Source organism: Microcebus murinus, chromosome 6, assembly GCF_040939455.1.
Source record: "Microcebus murinus isolate Inina chromosome 6, M.murinus_Inina_mat1.0, whole genome shotgun sequence".
Taxonomy (NCBI): domain Eukaryota; kingdom Metazoa; phylum Chordata; class Mammalia; order Primates; family Cheirogaleidae; genus Microcebus; species Microcebus murinus.
In genome coordinates, this window is record NC_134109.1 from 111,587,436 (window position 1) to 111,604,616 (window position 17,181).

At 42.9% G+C, this 17,181-nt stretch overlaps 1 protein-coding gene across 2 annotated transcripts in view; it reads left to right on the forward strand.

Annotated features, from left to right (window-relative positions):
- The first annotated feature begins 7,214 nt into the window (after nt 1–7,214).
- The window catches only part of ETFA (electron transfer flavoprotein subunit alpha), a 75,656-nt gene continuing 65,689 nt past the window's right edge, over nt 7,215–17,181 (forward strand). For both annotated transcript variants that reach the window (XM_012739369.3, XM_076004583.1), the window contains exon 1: nt 7,215–7,370. In XM_012739369.3, coding sequence (XP_012594823.1) covers nt 7,332–7,370 — 39 coding nt within the window. In that variant the 5' untranslated portion in view covers nt 7,215–7,331. The remainder of the gene's footprint in view (nt 7,371–17,181) is intronic.

Consider the following 17,181-nt stretch of genomic DNA (forward strand, 5'->3'; position numbering starts at 1 on the left):
GCCCCTCATGCTCCCAGGATTATGTGTGTTAGCAGTTTTATTGAGGTGAAATTCACATACTGTGCAATTTACTCATTTAAAGTGTACAGTTCCATGGTTTTTAGCATATCCACAGAATAGTGTAACCATTGCCACAGTACATTTCAGGACGTTCTCATCATTTCCAAAAGAAAGTCTGTTCCCCTCAGCAGTCACCCTCACTATCCATCTTCCCAGCCCTAAGCACTGCTGAGCTATTTTCCATCTCTGCAGATTTATTTGTCTATTCTAGACAGTTCCTGCAAACTGAGTCATACAATATGTGATTGTTTCTGACTGGCTTCTTTTATCAGCCTAATGTTTTCAGGGTTCATCTATGTTGTGGCATATATCGTTACTTCATACCTTCTTATTGTTGAATAATATTCTGTTGTATGGATATACCACATTTTGCTTATCCATTCAAGTTGATAGACATTTGGGTTATTTTAATATCTTGGCTATTATGAATAATACTGCTACATTTGTGTATAGTGTTTTTTTTTTGGATTTCAGTCCATTTTAATTACAATTATGCATTTTAAGTTCAAATGCGTGACTAAAGGTGAAACATCCATTCAGAATAATTCGATTATAAGACTGGTTAGTTGAAAGCAAAGACTTTTCCTTAAAAATTTCATGATCTATTTACAAAATTTAAAAAATCAATATGATCCAAAATTGTACAGTTTCCTTTCATGTTGGTAAAATGAAGAACTTTTCCTGGATGTCTTTTTTTTTTTTCCGGCATATTATAGGGGTACAGATTTTAAGGTTTCGATAAATGCCCTTCCCCCCCACCACCCACAAGTCTGAGTCTCCAGCAGGACCATCCCTCAGATGGTGCACATCTCACTCATTATGTATATATATACCCGCCCCCTCCCCCCTCCCACCTGCCCAATACCCTATTACTGTAGTACCTATGTGTCCACTTAGGTGCTACTCAGTTAATACCAGTTTGCTGGTGAGTATATGTGGTGCTTGTTTTTCCATTCTTGGGAAACTTCACTTAATAGTATGGGTTCCAGCTCTAACCAGGAAAATATAAGATGTGCTATATCACCATTGTTTCTTAGAGCTGAATAGTACTCCATGGTATACATATACCACATTTTATTAATCCATTCTTGGATTGATGGGCACTTGGCTGTTTCCACAGCCTTGCAATTATGAATTGTGCTGCTATAAACATTCAAGTGCAGGTGTCTTTTTTGTAGAGTGTCATTGGATCCCTGGATGCCTTTTCACACAACAGACCAGCAAACGTCGTGGTACTAGTCAGAAATTATTGCAATGTAGAAATTTCACAGCAAGTTGGCCTTTTTCAGGCCTTTTTCAACAGCGACCCTCACTGCTTAGTGTCTCCACATAAGTGCTCGGATATGCTGCTGACAGATAGTGCCATTGTCCTTGGCTGCACCGCCATCTTCCGCTGGAGCCGGCCACGCCCTACTCACCAGTCAGTCAACAGCTCCCGAATCTGAGGTAAAACCTGTGTGCACGTTTTTGTGAGACATATATCTTTAATTCTCTTGGACATAAGTCTAAGAATGGAATTGCTGGGTCATGTGGTAAGTCTATGTTTACCATTTTGAAGAACTGCCAGACTGTTTACCAAACCAGCTGCACCATTTATGAGGGTCCCCAGCAATGTGGTAAATTGGGACGCTATGCCTGTGGGAGGGGATATGCTAAGCACTTGAGAAATACAGGGAATCAGTAACTACAAGGACAATGGCACTGAGTAGCAATGACTAAGCTAAGCTCCATTACAGGAAAAAAATTATGAAAGATTAGGAATGTTTAACAAGTAATTGAGAACCATGAAGAAGCTAGAGGACCTCCTTGACAGCATGCGGTGAAGCAAACTTCAAGAATCTAACCTTCAAGGATCATTTTCCCATTTAATTCCCAGTATTGTCCCTACAGAAACCAGATTAAACCTGGAAGGTGACAGTGGACTGCCACAGTCCACACAAGTAGTAGCCCTATTGCAGCCACCACACCAGTTTTGGTATCTTTATTAGAGTAGATTAACACAGATAGGGTACGTTTTATGTGAACATTGGTTTGGTGGATGGGTTCCTTTCTGTCACTAGGAGAAAAGAAGATCAGAAACAGTGTGCATTCACATGGAACAAACAACAGTGTACATTTATAGTTTTGCCCCAGGGCTATGATAACTTTCAGCATCTATCACAACACAGCCTGAAGAGATTTGAACCGTCCGGACATACTGCACAACATTGCACCGATATATGACATGCATGGCATTACACCAATTCGGCTGGACGGACAATAATGGCTAGCACATTAGAGGTCTTGGACTGACACAAGTACGCCAGAGGTGGGGGAGATAAGTCTTATAAAGATTCAGGGGCCTGCCACTTAAGTCAGATGTTTAGGGGTCCAGGGGTCAGGGGCATGCCAAGATAGCCCATCCAAAGAAAAGGACAAATTATTGCCTCTTGCACCTTCCACTATGAAGAAGAAAATATAATGCCTGATAGGCCTCTTTGGCTTCTGGACACATTATATTCCATATTGGGAAGCACTGCTCCAGCCCACGTAGCAGGTGACACAAAAGGATTGCCACCATTAAGTGGAGCTCAAAGCAAGTCAGGCTGCAATGCAGACAGTCCTGCTACTTGGCCATTTGTGCTCCCAGAGATGGTGTCAGTGTTATCAATGCTAGAAAAAGATGCTGTGTGGAGTTCATGGCAAGATCCACTGGGACAAACACAATACAGGCCCCTACAGTACTAGAGAAAGGCCATGCCATCTGCAGCAGAGATTTATGTGCCTTTTTGAAAAAAAAAAGAAACTCCAGGTGTGCTACAGGGCCTGATCATACATAGGATACCAAGTGACCACAGGTAAGGAATTACCTGTCATGAGCTGGGCTCTATCAAACCCACCAAATCATAACATCAGGCAGGCAAGTCATAAGCCATCCTAGGATGGAACTGGCACATCTGTAACTGAGCACAAGCAGGACCAGAGGATGTGGGCAAGGTGCATGAGTGGGCAGCCTGGACCCCATGGTCACCACTGCTGTGCCAGCACCTCTCCCCTAGTGCACACTTACAGCTGCACGTAGGATCGTTTTAGTCAGCTGGCAAGAGGAAGAAAAAAAATCCCATATTTGGTGATGGAGGGTTTGCTCAGTATATGAGTCCAGGCTGAACATGGATGGCAGCTGCATTATACATGCCTCACTTAGGGACAGCCTTGAAAGACAAAGGTGAGGGAAAAGCTTCTCCACCAGCAGAGCTTCAGGAGGTGTGCCTGGTCATCTGCTTTGTGCAGACAGAGCAGTGCCCCAAATGTGGGATACATATGAACTCAGGGGCAGTGATGAATGGCCCACCTGGCTAGCCAGGGGCCTGGAAGAAGAAAGGTTGGAAGATTGGGAGAGCAAGGAGGTCTGGGGTAGGGGCAGGAGGATGGATATATGGAGTGGGCAAAGTACAAAGATCTTTCTATTACATGTTAACACTCATCAGAAAGCATCTATTATTGAAGAGGCACCAAGTAACCAAGAAGACAAAAATATCTTGGCCAGGTGACCTTTGCCAGCTTCTGTCATCAGCCATCCAGTGTTAACAGTAAGGGGACATGCATAAAATGACCACGGTGGCACAAAGAGTGGCAGTATGAGCCCCAAAGCATGGGCTCCCACTTACAAAGGCTGATCCAATTACTGCTGCTGCCAAATGAGCCCCTGATGTGGCATTATTCCTCCAGGAGACCAGCTGGCAAGTTGACTCCATTGAACCCCTTCTATCCTGAAAAAGCTGTGATTCAACCTGCCAGGGAAATACACACATTTCGAGTACTGTTTCCGTTTCCTGCCCACAGGACCTTAGTCAGCACTGCTATCTGAGGATTTACCAAGTACCTGATTCACTACCACAGTATCTCCTGTAACATCGCATCAGTCCAGGAACCCAATTCACTGCAAAGGAGATACAGAAGTGAGTTTGTGATCACAAGATTCCCTAAGCAAGTCACAGACTGTGTCATCCCAGGGCTGTTGGCCTACTAAAGGGCCACTGGGAGCACCAGCGTGGAGGCAGGACTTTATGAGGATGGGGTTCATATATCTTGAATCAAAGACATTTATGTGGAGCTGTGACTCTAGCCTCTGTAGGGTTAGAGGTCTTTGTCCCCAAAGGGGGAGTCTTCCATCAGAGGCCACAGCAAGAGTCCCACTGAGCTATAATGGATAGCCGCCACCTGGGCACTTTGGGCCCCTCAAATGCAAGGACCAGAAGGCAGGAAGAGGAGTCATCATCTTGGCCCAGAGTCATTCACTCGGCTGCTGCTCAGTACTCCCTTGCCCACTTGTGACAATAAACAAGCAAGTGCAGCAGCCCTGGCGTGAGAAGGGCTTGGTGCTCAGGCAAGGGCTCAGATCTTTGGTGTACAAGGCACAGGGTAAGCCATGGAGACCAGTGGAGATACTAGCTGAGGGGGACGGGAATTTAGAGTGGATGATGAGGGGCCAGGTGTGGTGGTTCCCACCTGCAATCCTAGCACTTTGGGAGGCCAAAGCAGGAGGATCGATTGAGGCCAGGAGTTCAAGACCAGCCTGAGCAAGAGTGAGACTCCATCTCTATAAAAATCAAAAAATTAGCCAAGCATAATGGCACACTCCTGTAGTCCCAGCTACTCAGGAGGCTGAGGCAGGAGGATGGCTTCAGCCCAGGAGTTTGAGGTTGTAGTGAGCTGTGAGGATGCCACTGCACTCTAGTCCAGGCAACAGAGTGAGACCCTGTCTCAAAAAGAGGAAAAAAAAAAGGTGGACTAGAGGTCTGTCTAGTGGGGAAGGGAATTTCAGACAGAAGTAAGAACAAGAGATGAGCAGGGGGCCCTTGCAGTGCTTGTTGGTTCAAAATTCTTGCTCCAGGGAACTTACATTCCAGTGCAGGGAGATCAGTAACAAACAAAGGAAGAAACATGTGTATCCTGTTAGGTGCTGATAAATGCCAAGAACAAAAATCAAACAAGAAGATGAGGAGGCCAGGGGTGTGGGGTATAGTGGGTTGCTATTTTATGTCGGGAGACCAAGCTTGTCCTTTTGTAAAATGCAGTTTTTGAGCAGAGGCCTGAATGAAGTGAGGAACTGGCCTGTGCAGGTAAGGAGGGAAGAGCACTTCAGGCAGAGGGGACAACCAGAGCACAGAGCCCTGAAAAGGAGCAGGCGTGGTGTGTTCAAAGAGCAGCGAGAAGGCCCATGTGTCTGGGGCACAGTGAGAGAGGGGGACAGTGGTAGGAGAGGGAGCCATTGTAGGGCTTTGAGCAGAGGTCACAATTAGTCTGCTGTCTGGAGAAAAGACTTCTGGAAGCATAAGTAGAAACAGAAACACTATAGAAAGCTTTGCAATGATTCCAACAAGAGATGATAGGGGCCTGAGTGAAGGTGGTAGTGGTGGAGGAATAAAGGGGTATTAGTGGGAATTGTTGGATTCCAGAATCTTTTGAAGTTTGAGTCAATCTGACCTGCTGGTAGACTAGATAAGGCTGGAAAGGTACACTGTTGCTGAATTGGGAATTGAGACCATTTCTGAACATATCACTCCCCTGCTTAAAACTTTTATGATAAAGCCCAGACTCTTTGGCAAGTCATTTATTAATTTGTTGATTCATCCAACAAATTGGATTGGATGCCTACTATGAGCCAGAACTGTGCTATGTGTTGTGGACACGAAATTTAAAAAGTAGGACATATTCTCTGCCCTTACAGATCATAGTCAGACAGACAAGTGACCAGGTCATTATAACCCATGTGACAATTGCTACAATAAGGGAAGCACAGCGGGAAACAGAAGCACCGGGAGAAGGTATCCAATTTGGAGATGGTGTGAGGAGGGAAATCCAAGCTGAAATTTCAAGAATGAGTAAGTATTAACCAGTTGTAGGAGTAAAGGGGAGAGAGGAGAGAGAGAGCAAGGATGTAGAGGGAGCAGGGCATTGGAGGAAACTAAGGAAGTTCTGTATGGTCCCTGGAGGGAAAGAAGGGGACAGGATCACAGCCTTGTACAGGGCTGAGAATTCGTGTTAAAGGTTTGGATTTTATCCTAAAAACAATGGAGAGCCTTAAAGATGTATTAAATAGGTCATGACGTCACTAGTTTGCTCTTTGGAAAAAGCTCTTCTTTTGCGGGGAGAATGGATTGGAAGTGAAGACTGGAGGCTAGGAGAACAGTAAAGAGGACTGCAGCAACCCCAACGCAGAGCCGGGTAGAAGACAGCCGTGGATGGATTGATTTGGGGGCTGTTTCGGATGTGGAACTGCTAGGTCATAGTGAGTGACAGGATAGGGAATAGGGGAGAAAGAGTCAGGTATGACTCCCAGGTTTCTGGCCTGAGCAGCTGGGTGGAGGCGGAAGGCGCTCCCTGAAAAAGGAGCACAGGAGAATTAGGTCTGGAGGAGAACGCCTGGTCAGCTGAGGACGAGCGGGTTTGAGGCGCTCAGAGACATTCTGAGGAGACGCCCAGCAGCCGGTGGACACGTGGTTCAAAGGTCAGCAGAGACTTGGGAGCCACCGCAGTGAAGCCAAGGCGTGGGTGGGACTGCCCGGTTAGGCAGAGTGGGGGGAGACGTCGGGGCGGGCCCGCCTATCCCCAGTTGTTCCGTCTCCTTCCGCAGGCAGCGCGCAGACGCTGCCTCTCTTGGGTCTTACCGTCACTTTCCCTCCCTGTTAGTGCCTGTTCCTGTCAGACTCCAGCTCAACTGTCACCAATTGAAGCGAACCCCTCCCCCAGCAGTAATGCGGCATTTGTTCGTTCGCTTCCTGCAGAGGCTCGTGGGTTTCCCAAGGGCAGGGCATCTTGTTTCCATTACATCCCGTCACCTGCCAGCGTGTTAAGCCATTACAAGCGTAGCGCTGATCCCGGGAAGAAATGAGCAGGCCAAAGAATGAACGGAGTGAGAGGGAGGCTTCGTGCGGAGGCCGGGAAGCCAAGGTGGCAGGTCGCTCCGACCGCGCTGCCTCTGGGAGCCCGCCCGAGCTCCGCCACCCGCGAGCCGGCCCGGCTCTGCCCTGCGGCTGCGCAGACTGGCAGCCGGGCCGCCGGGAACCGCCTCACCTTTGCCCCACTCCCTCGGCCCGCCCCTGACTTCCCGCCGTCCCCATTGGCTGTGCGACCGCCCAATGGGCGGGCGGGGACCGCGGCTTGCTCCCGGGCCTGGGGCGTCTGTTCTCGTCCGCGCGTCTCGCGAGCGTCGGGGTGACTGGCGGAGGCCGTGCTGCCCCGTTCGGCTGTCTGCTGCTGCGAGATCGGGTGCAGCGGAAACCCAGGCCATGTTCCGAGCGGCGGCTCCGGGGCAGCTCCGGCGGGCGGTGAGTCCGGACGGGAAGAGCCCAGTGGCAGCCCAGCCTCAACCTGCCGCCCTGCGAGGGTCACGGCGAAAGTCACCGGCTCCCGCACACCCGACTAGCCCTCGCACGCGCAGGCCCATCCGGCCTGGGGCTCGGGCCGAAGTTCTGGGGCCTGCCCTTGACGCCTTCCGGGCTGCTAGCTGGGGCAGAAGTGAGAGGTCAGGGTAAAGGCGCCGGGGAGAATGAACGTGCGCCTCTGCTGCCCCTCCTCCGCGCCCGCCGGCTCCCCAGCCACTGCCCACCGTTCCGAGTTGGCTCTCGGCGCCTTCGGTTCTCCAGGTGCCCCACACTCGCTCCCGCGCGAGCGAAATGTCGCCGCGGGGACGCCTCCTTGGGGAGAGTTCAAGGCCGGGATTCCTCCTAGAAGCCATTTTTGGAAGAATTAAACATTTTCACTGGGCACCTCGTGGCTGCTCGGACCTACTCACTGTCAAGGGCCGGGGTTGGGTGGCAGGAGGGCGGTGTGCTTATGGAAATGCGCTCTGCTTTCTGTCTTTTGGGGCAGTACTGAGTTTATGTGTAAAGCCAGTGATCCAACTTGACGGCTTTAGGCAGTTTTGAAAGGCAGACATCTTTTTATGATGCAGGCTGACCTGCTTTAAACCAGCAGATTGTAGGTTAAATTAAATACCCAGAGAACTGTTGACAGGGGTACGTTTTTGATGTTTCAATAGTGACAAACTACATTTTTCCTATTGTGAGAAACAAGATTGCTAAACTTGGGCCAGCGACTTTCCTGGTGTTTTGTACCTTTACAATTGTGTGTGTACATATCTGTTTTCCCATCCACAACTGAGACTTCTCTTCCTGAGATACAGCTGACGTTCGTTCTTGATGTCTATAGACATCTTTTTTTGTTGTTGTTAATGATTGTTCCTTGTTCCATAAAAAGTCCTGAGACCCTCTTCCTCTAAAAAGTTAAAACCCACATCTTTCAGGTCAGTGTTCTGTCTTTCTCTAAGGGGAGCTTTTTTTCTTCTTCTTAGAGGATCTAGGAATAAACAAGTTAAAATCATGAATTTGGGAAAATTCAAGGAATCAGAGCCAGACTTGCAGAAGAATCCTTGTTTTTGTAGCAGCTGGAAGATAGTGTTATGGACAGGTTATGAATGTGGCATAACTGAAATGATAATTGTGCTAGTGAGGAATTTAGGACTCAGTAATTTTGTAAAGCTAACAGAAGAAATGAAATGATTAGTTTAAGTAATTATTATCCGCCCAATTGGCCAATATGCATAGACAGTATTTTCAAATCTTCATTGTGGTTTCGAAGGACTTTGACCTTGCCTTATTTTTAAAATTTGAAATAGAGTAGCTGCTTTAAAGTCTTTAAGAACATTTGAGGGATTTGAATTTCATGCATAAGAGAAATAGTGGGAACACTTCTAAGATGGACACACATAGATACATGTGCACATATTTAACTTTTTAAATTTTGAAATAATTTCAAATGTACAGAAAAGTTGCAAGAATAGTACAAAGAATTCTCAAAACCCTTCCCTAAATTTCACCACCTATTAACAGTTTGATTCATTTGTTTTATCTCTATGCATATATACATATTGCTGTCTTTCTGAACCATTTGAAAGTAAATTGCATACATGCTCTTTACTCCTAAATAATTCAGTGCATATTTTAAAAGAACAAGGAGGTTCACTTTTCTAACCATACTATACTTGGCAAACTCAGGAAGTTTAACAGTGATACAATGCTATTTTCTAATCTGCAGACATTCAAATTTTGCTGTCTCATTACTATTGTTTATAGCAATTTCTCTTATTCTGAGATACTCCAGATGCCTTATGAGGAGTTTTCATGTTTCTTTAGTCTTTGTTAGGAAGGTTCCTCGGTCTTTCTTTAGCTTTGATGACATTGAAAATTTTGAGGCGTATAGGCCTCCTATTTTGTTGACTGTCACCCAATTTAGGTTCGTCTGGTGTTTCCTCATGATTAGAGGTCATGTATTCTTAGCAGGAATATGGTAAAAGTGATACTGTGCTCTCAGTGTATCATATTAGGAGGCACATAATGTTGGTTTAGCCCATTATTGGTGATGTTAACTTTTAGTTACTTGGCTAAAATGTTATTTGCCAGGTGCTGTCAACTTACTACTCCTCCCTTTGTAATTTTCAATTTTGGGGAAGATATGTTGAGATTATGTAATTCTGTTTCTCAAGAGACTTTTACCCACTAGTCTTAGTATCTGTTGATGATTCTTACCTGAAAAGTAATTACTTTGATGCACAATGGTGATTTTCTAATTCTATCATACCTTCTACATTTATTAGTTAGCATTCTTCTGTAAGAAAGAACATTCCCTTCTTGCTTATTTAAGTATTTATGGATTCATGGATCCTTATTTAGTAGGTTATAATCTGTTACTAACTTTTATTTATTTTTATGCTGAAGTTGTCTCATATTTGTAATGTGAGAGCCCATTCAATCTGGCTCCTGTTTACATGTATTTATGATGTCATAAAGTCAAAATAGCTAATCTCAAATCCCTACTCTTGAAATTTAAAAAAATTTGTTCTGTAGCTAACCATGAATACATTTAGGAAGAAGATACACTTCCCAAAAAACATGTTTTTAAAAATAAAGTTAAAAATGGTATTTAAAAGATTACTTAAAACTGTCAATACAACAGTGTGAGTCTAGTTAGCACTACTAAACTGTACACTTAAAAATGGTTAAGATGGTAAATTTTATGTGTTTTCTGCCACAATTCTTTAAAAAAGAACAAGATTATCTTAAACTGTTAGAATGTTAGTTTAGTGACTTCTGTTATCTAAGTTCCATTTTCAGTTTTGACTATTTTGTGCTGTTGAGCGAAGTCCTTCATGTTTGTAGGAGGGATGTTCTCAAAGTCATCTGTTAACAAAGGTAGTTTTTACATGTACAATAAAAAGCTAGAGAACACATTAAGAAGTAAATAGGCATTTGCAATTAGTTGACATTCTTGCAGGGATATTAATTTGAATTATTGCTATTATTTTATTAATTTGCTTTTGAAATTTGTTGACTAATAAGAAGATGCCAAAAAATATTTTATGTGGAGAGTGAAGCAACACTTTCAAGGTCGTTTGAGTGCTATTGTTAGTTTGTTTATTGCTAGACCAGAAAGAATCAGTATTCAGAAGCTATGAAACTGGTATGAAGGAATATGGCATTTTTCAGATTTGCATGCAAATTTTAATTTCTTTTGACAGAAAAAAGAGAGCCAACTTTGGTGTGGTTCTAAAAGAAAATTTATTTCATAAGGTGAATTCAGTAAAATTTTGCTGCCTGCCAGTGTGTCTACTAAGAGTCGTGTCTGTTTTTAAAGTGAAGTAAATTAACTGTTTTTAATATTATAATCAGTGTCATATGAGATTCCTAGTCATGATTAAAAACTGCTGCATTTTATTATTAATGAGGTTAAAGTTTAAGTATAGAAATGTAATATACATTTTATTATTACAAAATGTATGTTAAATAGGGATAGGTGACTTTATATATTATTTATCCTTTTGAGTAGGACTTGGAAAGATTTTATAGCTCATTCCTGCCTTTTTCCCCCCAAGTTAAAAGTAAAAAGAGGTTTATTTAAGTGAGACAAGCCAGGCACAGAAAGTCAAATATCTCATGTTCTTGGTTGCTTTAAAAATGTGTACACATGGATATAGAGAGTGGAATGATAGAAAATGGAGACTTGGAAGGATGAGAGAGTGGAAAGGGGGATGGATGATAAGAAATGAGTTAATGGCTACAATGTATATTAATTGGATGGTGGATACTCTAAAAGCCCTGACTTGACCACAATACTGTCTATGCATGTGACCAAATTGCACATGTACCCCATAAATTTGTGCAAATAAAAAAACTTAGTTTCCAAAGAGGGTTGGGGTGAGGGTGTAGGTTAAAATATTCTTACTGTAATACTTTAGGTTATGAGTGGATTTGTAAGGGTAAAGGAAGTAGGGAATTAGATTCCAGCTTTTTTTCTTTTTCTAGTGTCTGTGGTAGTTTACTGTGTGAACATACAGTTAAAGTCACAGCAGGAATTCTGAAAAGCAAAAGCAATGTCAAAAACTATTGAGGTTGAAGCAAGGTGTGATGGTATGCAGTGGTAAGACCCTGGAGAATGAGGCAGGAGGGTTGCTTGAACTCAGTCAGGAGTTTGGGGCCAGCCTGGGCAACATAATGAGACCCTGTCTCAAAAAACAAAACCAGGCCGGCACGGTGGCTCCCGCCTGTAATCCTAGCACATCTGGGGGCCAAAGCAGGTGGATTGCTCGAGGTCAGGAGTTCAAACCAGCCTGAGCAAGAGCAAGACCCTGTCTCTACTATAAATAGAAAGAAATTAATTGGCCAATTAATATATATAGAAAAAATCAGCCGGGCATGGTGGCGCATGCCTGTAGTCCCAGCTACTCGGTAGGCTGAGGCAGAGAAGGATTGCTTAAGCCCAGGAGTTTGAGGTTGCTGTGAGCTAGGCTGAAGCCACGACATTCACTCTAGCCTGGGCAACAAAGCGAGACTGTCTCAAAACAAACAAACAAACAAACAAACCAGACCAAAGAACCAAAACTGTTGAGGTTGATTAAGAGAAGGATCAGAATGTGTTCCTTGGACTTAGCTAAAGTTGTTCATAACTTTGAAGAGACTAGTTTCAGTGTTGTGGAAGTGAAAGCCCAGTTTGGTGTGAATAAAAGAGAAAAAAGGAGGTAAGGCAGTAAAGTTGGTGTCTGTGGACTTTATTTTTAAGAAGTTTGGCTCTGAAAGGGTGCAAAAAGAGGATTATAACCTCTTTAAACCCTGCCCACAAGTATACAAGAAGTATACTACTATTAATAATATCTCACAAAGTCAACTTTATGTGAGTGTGTGCCTAGTATCAGAAAAAACTTGTCGTATTTTACTTTTTGGAACCAAATCTAAACAGTAGTCCAGATAAGTTCTTTAAAAGCATGATGGGGTATCTGTTTTTGTGATTTAACAAGTTTATATACTGTTCAGGTACCCTATACGTGCTAAGGTGATTAAGTTATCAATGACATAGAGATAGTTGCTTTTTAGATTTTATTATTTAGGGAAACTTTTTCACTTAGTCACTAAATATTCATTGAGTGCCAGCTAGGTACCAGGCACAGACATAGGTACTGAGTTCACAGTGGGGAACAATTCAGACCTAGTCCCTGCCCTTGTGCAGATGGACTAAGGAAGAGAGGCAATGAACATATTTTAAGTGTGATCAGTGTTACAGAAAGAATGGGTAGAGGGTGTTTGGAAGAGTATAATGAAGTTCAGTCTAGTTAGGAGGCTGGAAAATACTGAAAGGTTATCTGTGAAATTATTTTGTAAATGGAGGTGCTTTGAACTATTGTTATTGTGTGATAAAGTAATACATAAAGGTGAAGAATTTTCTTTAGGTAAAAATGTCACTTCATTTTTTAGTTTTGTCTATTTTAAATCACTTATTTTAATTCTGTTCATATCATATGCTTTCTTATTAGCTCTGTATTTTGGTTTTTAATATGGCATTTTCAGGGTTAAACTAGAAACAGAAATGAAAGCATAAGTCACATTAGTTTGATTATTGAAAATTAAAAAGAAAAGTTAAGAGTTCATGTGGATTCTGCCTAAAGTAAGGTGAAACATGCTGAAGGGGGCCCTGGAAATTAAGAAAAACTAATTCTGGAGTAACTGGGCACAATGGGTAAAGGAAGATCCACAGCCTCCTTGTTTTAATTCTTGACAATTCTTAAGGGTCAGCTGCAGGGCTCCGTTGGGATCAGGTGAGATCTTTGTTGTGGCTGTATTACAGTTCAACTTCTCTCATTGCCCAATCCTACTCCTTGATCTTTTCACTGTTTCCATAGCTTTGCCTTTTCTAGAATGTCATATAGTTGGAATCACACAGCATGTAGCCTTTTCAGACTGGTTTCTTTCGCTAAGTAATATACATTTAAGATTCTTCCATCTTTTTTCATGGCTTGATAGCTCATTTCTTTTTACTGCTGAAAAATACTTCTTTGTATGGATATTTATTTATCTATTTACACACTGAAGGACATTTTGGTTGCTTCCAGGTTTTGGCAATTATGAATTAAGCTGCCATAGACAGGTTTTCACGTGGACATAAGTTTTCAACTCATTTGGGTACATACAAAGGAGTGTAATTGCTGTATTGCCTGGTAAGAGTATGTTTAGTTTTGTAAGAAACTGCCAAACTGTCTTCCACGTGACTATACCATTTTGCATTCTTACCAACAGTGAATGTTGTTCTACATCCTTACTAGCATTTGGTATTATATTTTGTGTTTTGGCCATTTTAACAGGTGTGTAGCCATTGTTTTACTTTGTAGTTCCCTGCATACTATGTTGAACACCTTTCATATGCTTATAGGCCATCCAATAGTTTCCTTGGTGAGGAGTCAGTTCAGCGCCTCTCCATTTTTTGATCAGGTTGTTCATTTCTTACTGTTGAGTTTTAAGAGTTTTTATTTTATTTTAATTTTATTTTATTTTATTTTATTTTTTTTGAGACAGAGTCTCACTTTGTTGTCCAGGCTAGAGTGAGTGCCGTGGCGTCAGCCTAGCTCACAGCAACCTCAAACTCCTGGGCTCAAGCAATCCTTCTGCCTCAGCCTCCCGAGTAGCTGGGACTACAGGCATGCGCCACCATGCCCAGCTAATTTTTTATATATATATAAGTTGGCCAATTAATTTCTTTCTATTTATAGTAGAGACGGGGTCTCGCTCTTGCTCAGGCTGGTTTTGAACTCCTGACCTTGAGCAATCCGCCCGCCTCGGCCTCCCAAGAGCTAGGATTACAGGCGTGAGCCACAGCACCCGGCCTATTTTTTATTTTATACAGAGTCTCACTTTGTTGCCCAGGCGATATGAATGCCGTCGCATCAGCCTAGCTCATATAGCAACCTCAAACTCCTGGGCTCAAGCAATCCTCCTGTCTCAGCCTCCCAAGCAGATGGGACTATAGGCATGTGCCACCATGCCCAACTAATTTTTTGTGTATATATATATATATATATATATATATATATATATTTTAGTTGGTCAATTAATTTCTTTCTATTTTTAGTAGAGACAGGGTCTTCCTCAGGCTGGTTTTAGATAACAGTCTTTTATCAGATATGTATTTTGCAAATATTTTTTCTCAGTTTTGGCTTGACTTATTCTTTTGATGAATAGGTTTTTTTTGTTGTTGTTTTTTTTTTAAGAATGTTCAGTTCATTTATTGAGCATTTGCTCTGTGCTAATTACAAAATAGAGGCTGGGGTTCTAATGGTAAAAAAAAAAAGTAGCCTCTGTACTCAATATCTAGTGGGGAAGACAAGACAATCTAGTGCTATAATGAAGGTGATTACAAGGTACCATAAAGATGCTAGCAAAGCTAATTAGTCTGAGGAGATCCAAAAAAGGATCCATTAGTAAAGTTCCATTTACTAATTTAATCCTCACAATGACTCTATGAGATTATTATTGTCATCCCCACTTTATGATCAGAGAGCTGAGGTACAGAGAAGTTATGTTGAAGGTGGGATTCAAACCCAGGCATGGTGGTTCCAGAGCTTGTACTCTTTACCACTGCAACTATATTGAAGCTTTTTGGAGGAATTGACCTTTAAGCAGAAAGCCTAAGGATGATTAATTGGAAGTTAACTGGGTAACGGGAAGAGATCCTCTAGGGAGAGGGAACATTATATGGGAAGGCTGGGAGTCTGAGAGAGTGGGGCAAGTTCAAGTATCTGAAAATAAGGTATAAATCGAGTGGGGGATATATGGTTAGGGAGGTAAATCAGGCCATAAAATAAATGCCTGGTAAACTGATGTAAAGAATCTAGTTTACCATATCCAAAGGGTGCAAGAAGCAATTGAAATGTTTTAAGCAGGGGAATAACATGTTAGATTTGTGTCATGGAAAGATCACTAAGAGAAATGAATTGGAGGTAAGCAAAACTGTAGGTAGAGACAAGTTGGGTTGGGTGTTAGGGTAGAAAGTTTAGTAGGTGCTCACAGCAAGGTTGGAGAAAGATTTCTCACAAAGAGATTAAGATCTATCTATATAAGTAAAAACATTTATTTTACCTTCTTAGAGGGGAGAGAGTGAGAGAGTGAAGGGAGGTAGGGAGAGCAGGGAGACAGTGTGGCATCCTAAAACAAGAGAAGGGAGGTGCTGGCACTGAGGCCAAATGGCTTGCTGATTTTAAGGGAGACGAAGAGAAAAAAAATGATGGCTGTAAGTTTGATAGGAAAAGTGGCAGCAGGGTGTCAAAGTCTAAGAGTTGGTTTCCCCATCTTTCCTTAGAGACGTGTCTCTGCCCTGGAGACGAGTTGGGTTGGGAGACTGTTGGAGTAATATAGAAGGATAATGGACTGCACTGGGATATTGATATTGATGATGGAGAGAAGTGAATGGCTTTAGGAGAAGCTCTATTTAGAAGGAAGAATTGTTATGACTTTAGTGGTTGGGAGGATTTGGGGGTTGAGAGAAAACCCAGAGATGACTCTCAGATCATGGTCTGGGCAGCTTGGAGAGAGTGGTGCATGCCCTGAAGATGTCTAGAGGAGAAGCAGTATGGGAAGGGGCTGGAGGAACAGAGGGGAAAGATGATTAAGGTTTGAATTTGCTGAGTTGGAAAGTGTTTGCTGAGATAGGCAAATTAAGCACTTAGGTATGCTGATGTAGCCTCATTATAAGTCTGGCACTTAGAAGAAAGAAATATATATTGGAATACATATATACATAACATATAAAATATATTTCAGGTGTGTGTGTATATATATAATTTGTGCATCATACTTACATAAGGAGTAAATTAAGCCAGGAAGTCAGAAGGGATAGTCAATAATTTCAAACATTGCTGAGAGAACATTAAGGTAAAGCCTGAAAAGTTCTGTTGGTAATTTTGGTAAGGGCAGAAACCAGATGCAAGTAATTGAAGCATGACTGGGAGATGAGGAATTAGAGAAACTTGAGTAGAATGTGAGGTAGCTTTTAATTTGGGGATTGTCGAAAATTGGGAGAACTTCAAACATGTTTAAATATTAAGGAGAAGGAACCAGGTGACATTACTGAGTGGGGATTACAGGAAGAGTCTATGAGAAGATTTAGAGAGTAGAATCTAGAGCCCAGGTGAGGGCAGACCCCGGAGGAAGGAGCCCACAGCAGCTTCCAGGGCAGAGACAGGAATTTCTGTGTTGTATGTCAGGAAGGGGAAGCAGGTCCCCACTGATGGCTTCAGTTTTTTTTTTTTGAGACAGAGTCTCACTTTGTTGCCCAGGCTAGAGTGAGTGCCGTGGCGTCAGCCTCGCTCACAGCAACCTCAAACTCCTGGGCTCAAGCGATCCTCCTGCCTCAGCCTCCCAAGTAACTGGGACTACAGGCATGCACCACCATGCCCGGCTAATTTTTTCTGTATGTATTAGTTGGCCAATTAATTTCTTTCTATTTATAGTAGAGACGGGGTCTCGCTCTTGCTCAGGCTGGCGGCCTCCCAGAGTGCTAGGATTACAGGCGTGAGCCACCGCTCCCGGCTGGCTTCAGTTTTTGTTGTGAAGTAGGAAGTGAGGCTGTCTTCTGAGAGGGGGCAGAATGTGTTGGCAGTTTGGAAAAGGTCAGGAGAAGATATTTGAAATAGTTGGTATTGGAGAGTGAGAGTGCCAACAAGAAAGCCATAGCATTGCTAGCCAGTTTTGAGGGTTCAGGTAAGGCTGGTGAACAAGAATTTATGGATGGCATTGGCCTGCATTAATTAATTTTTATTTA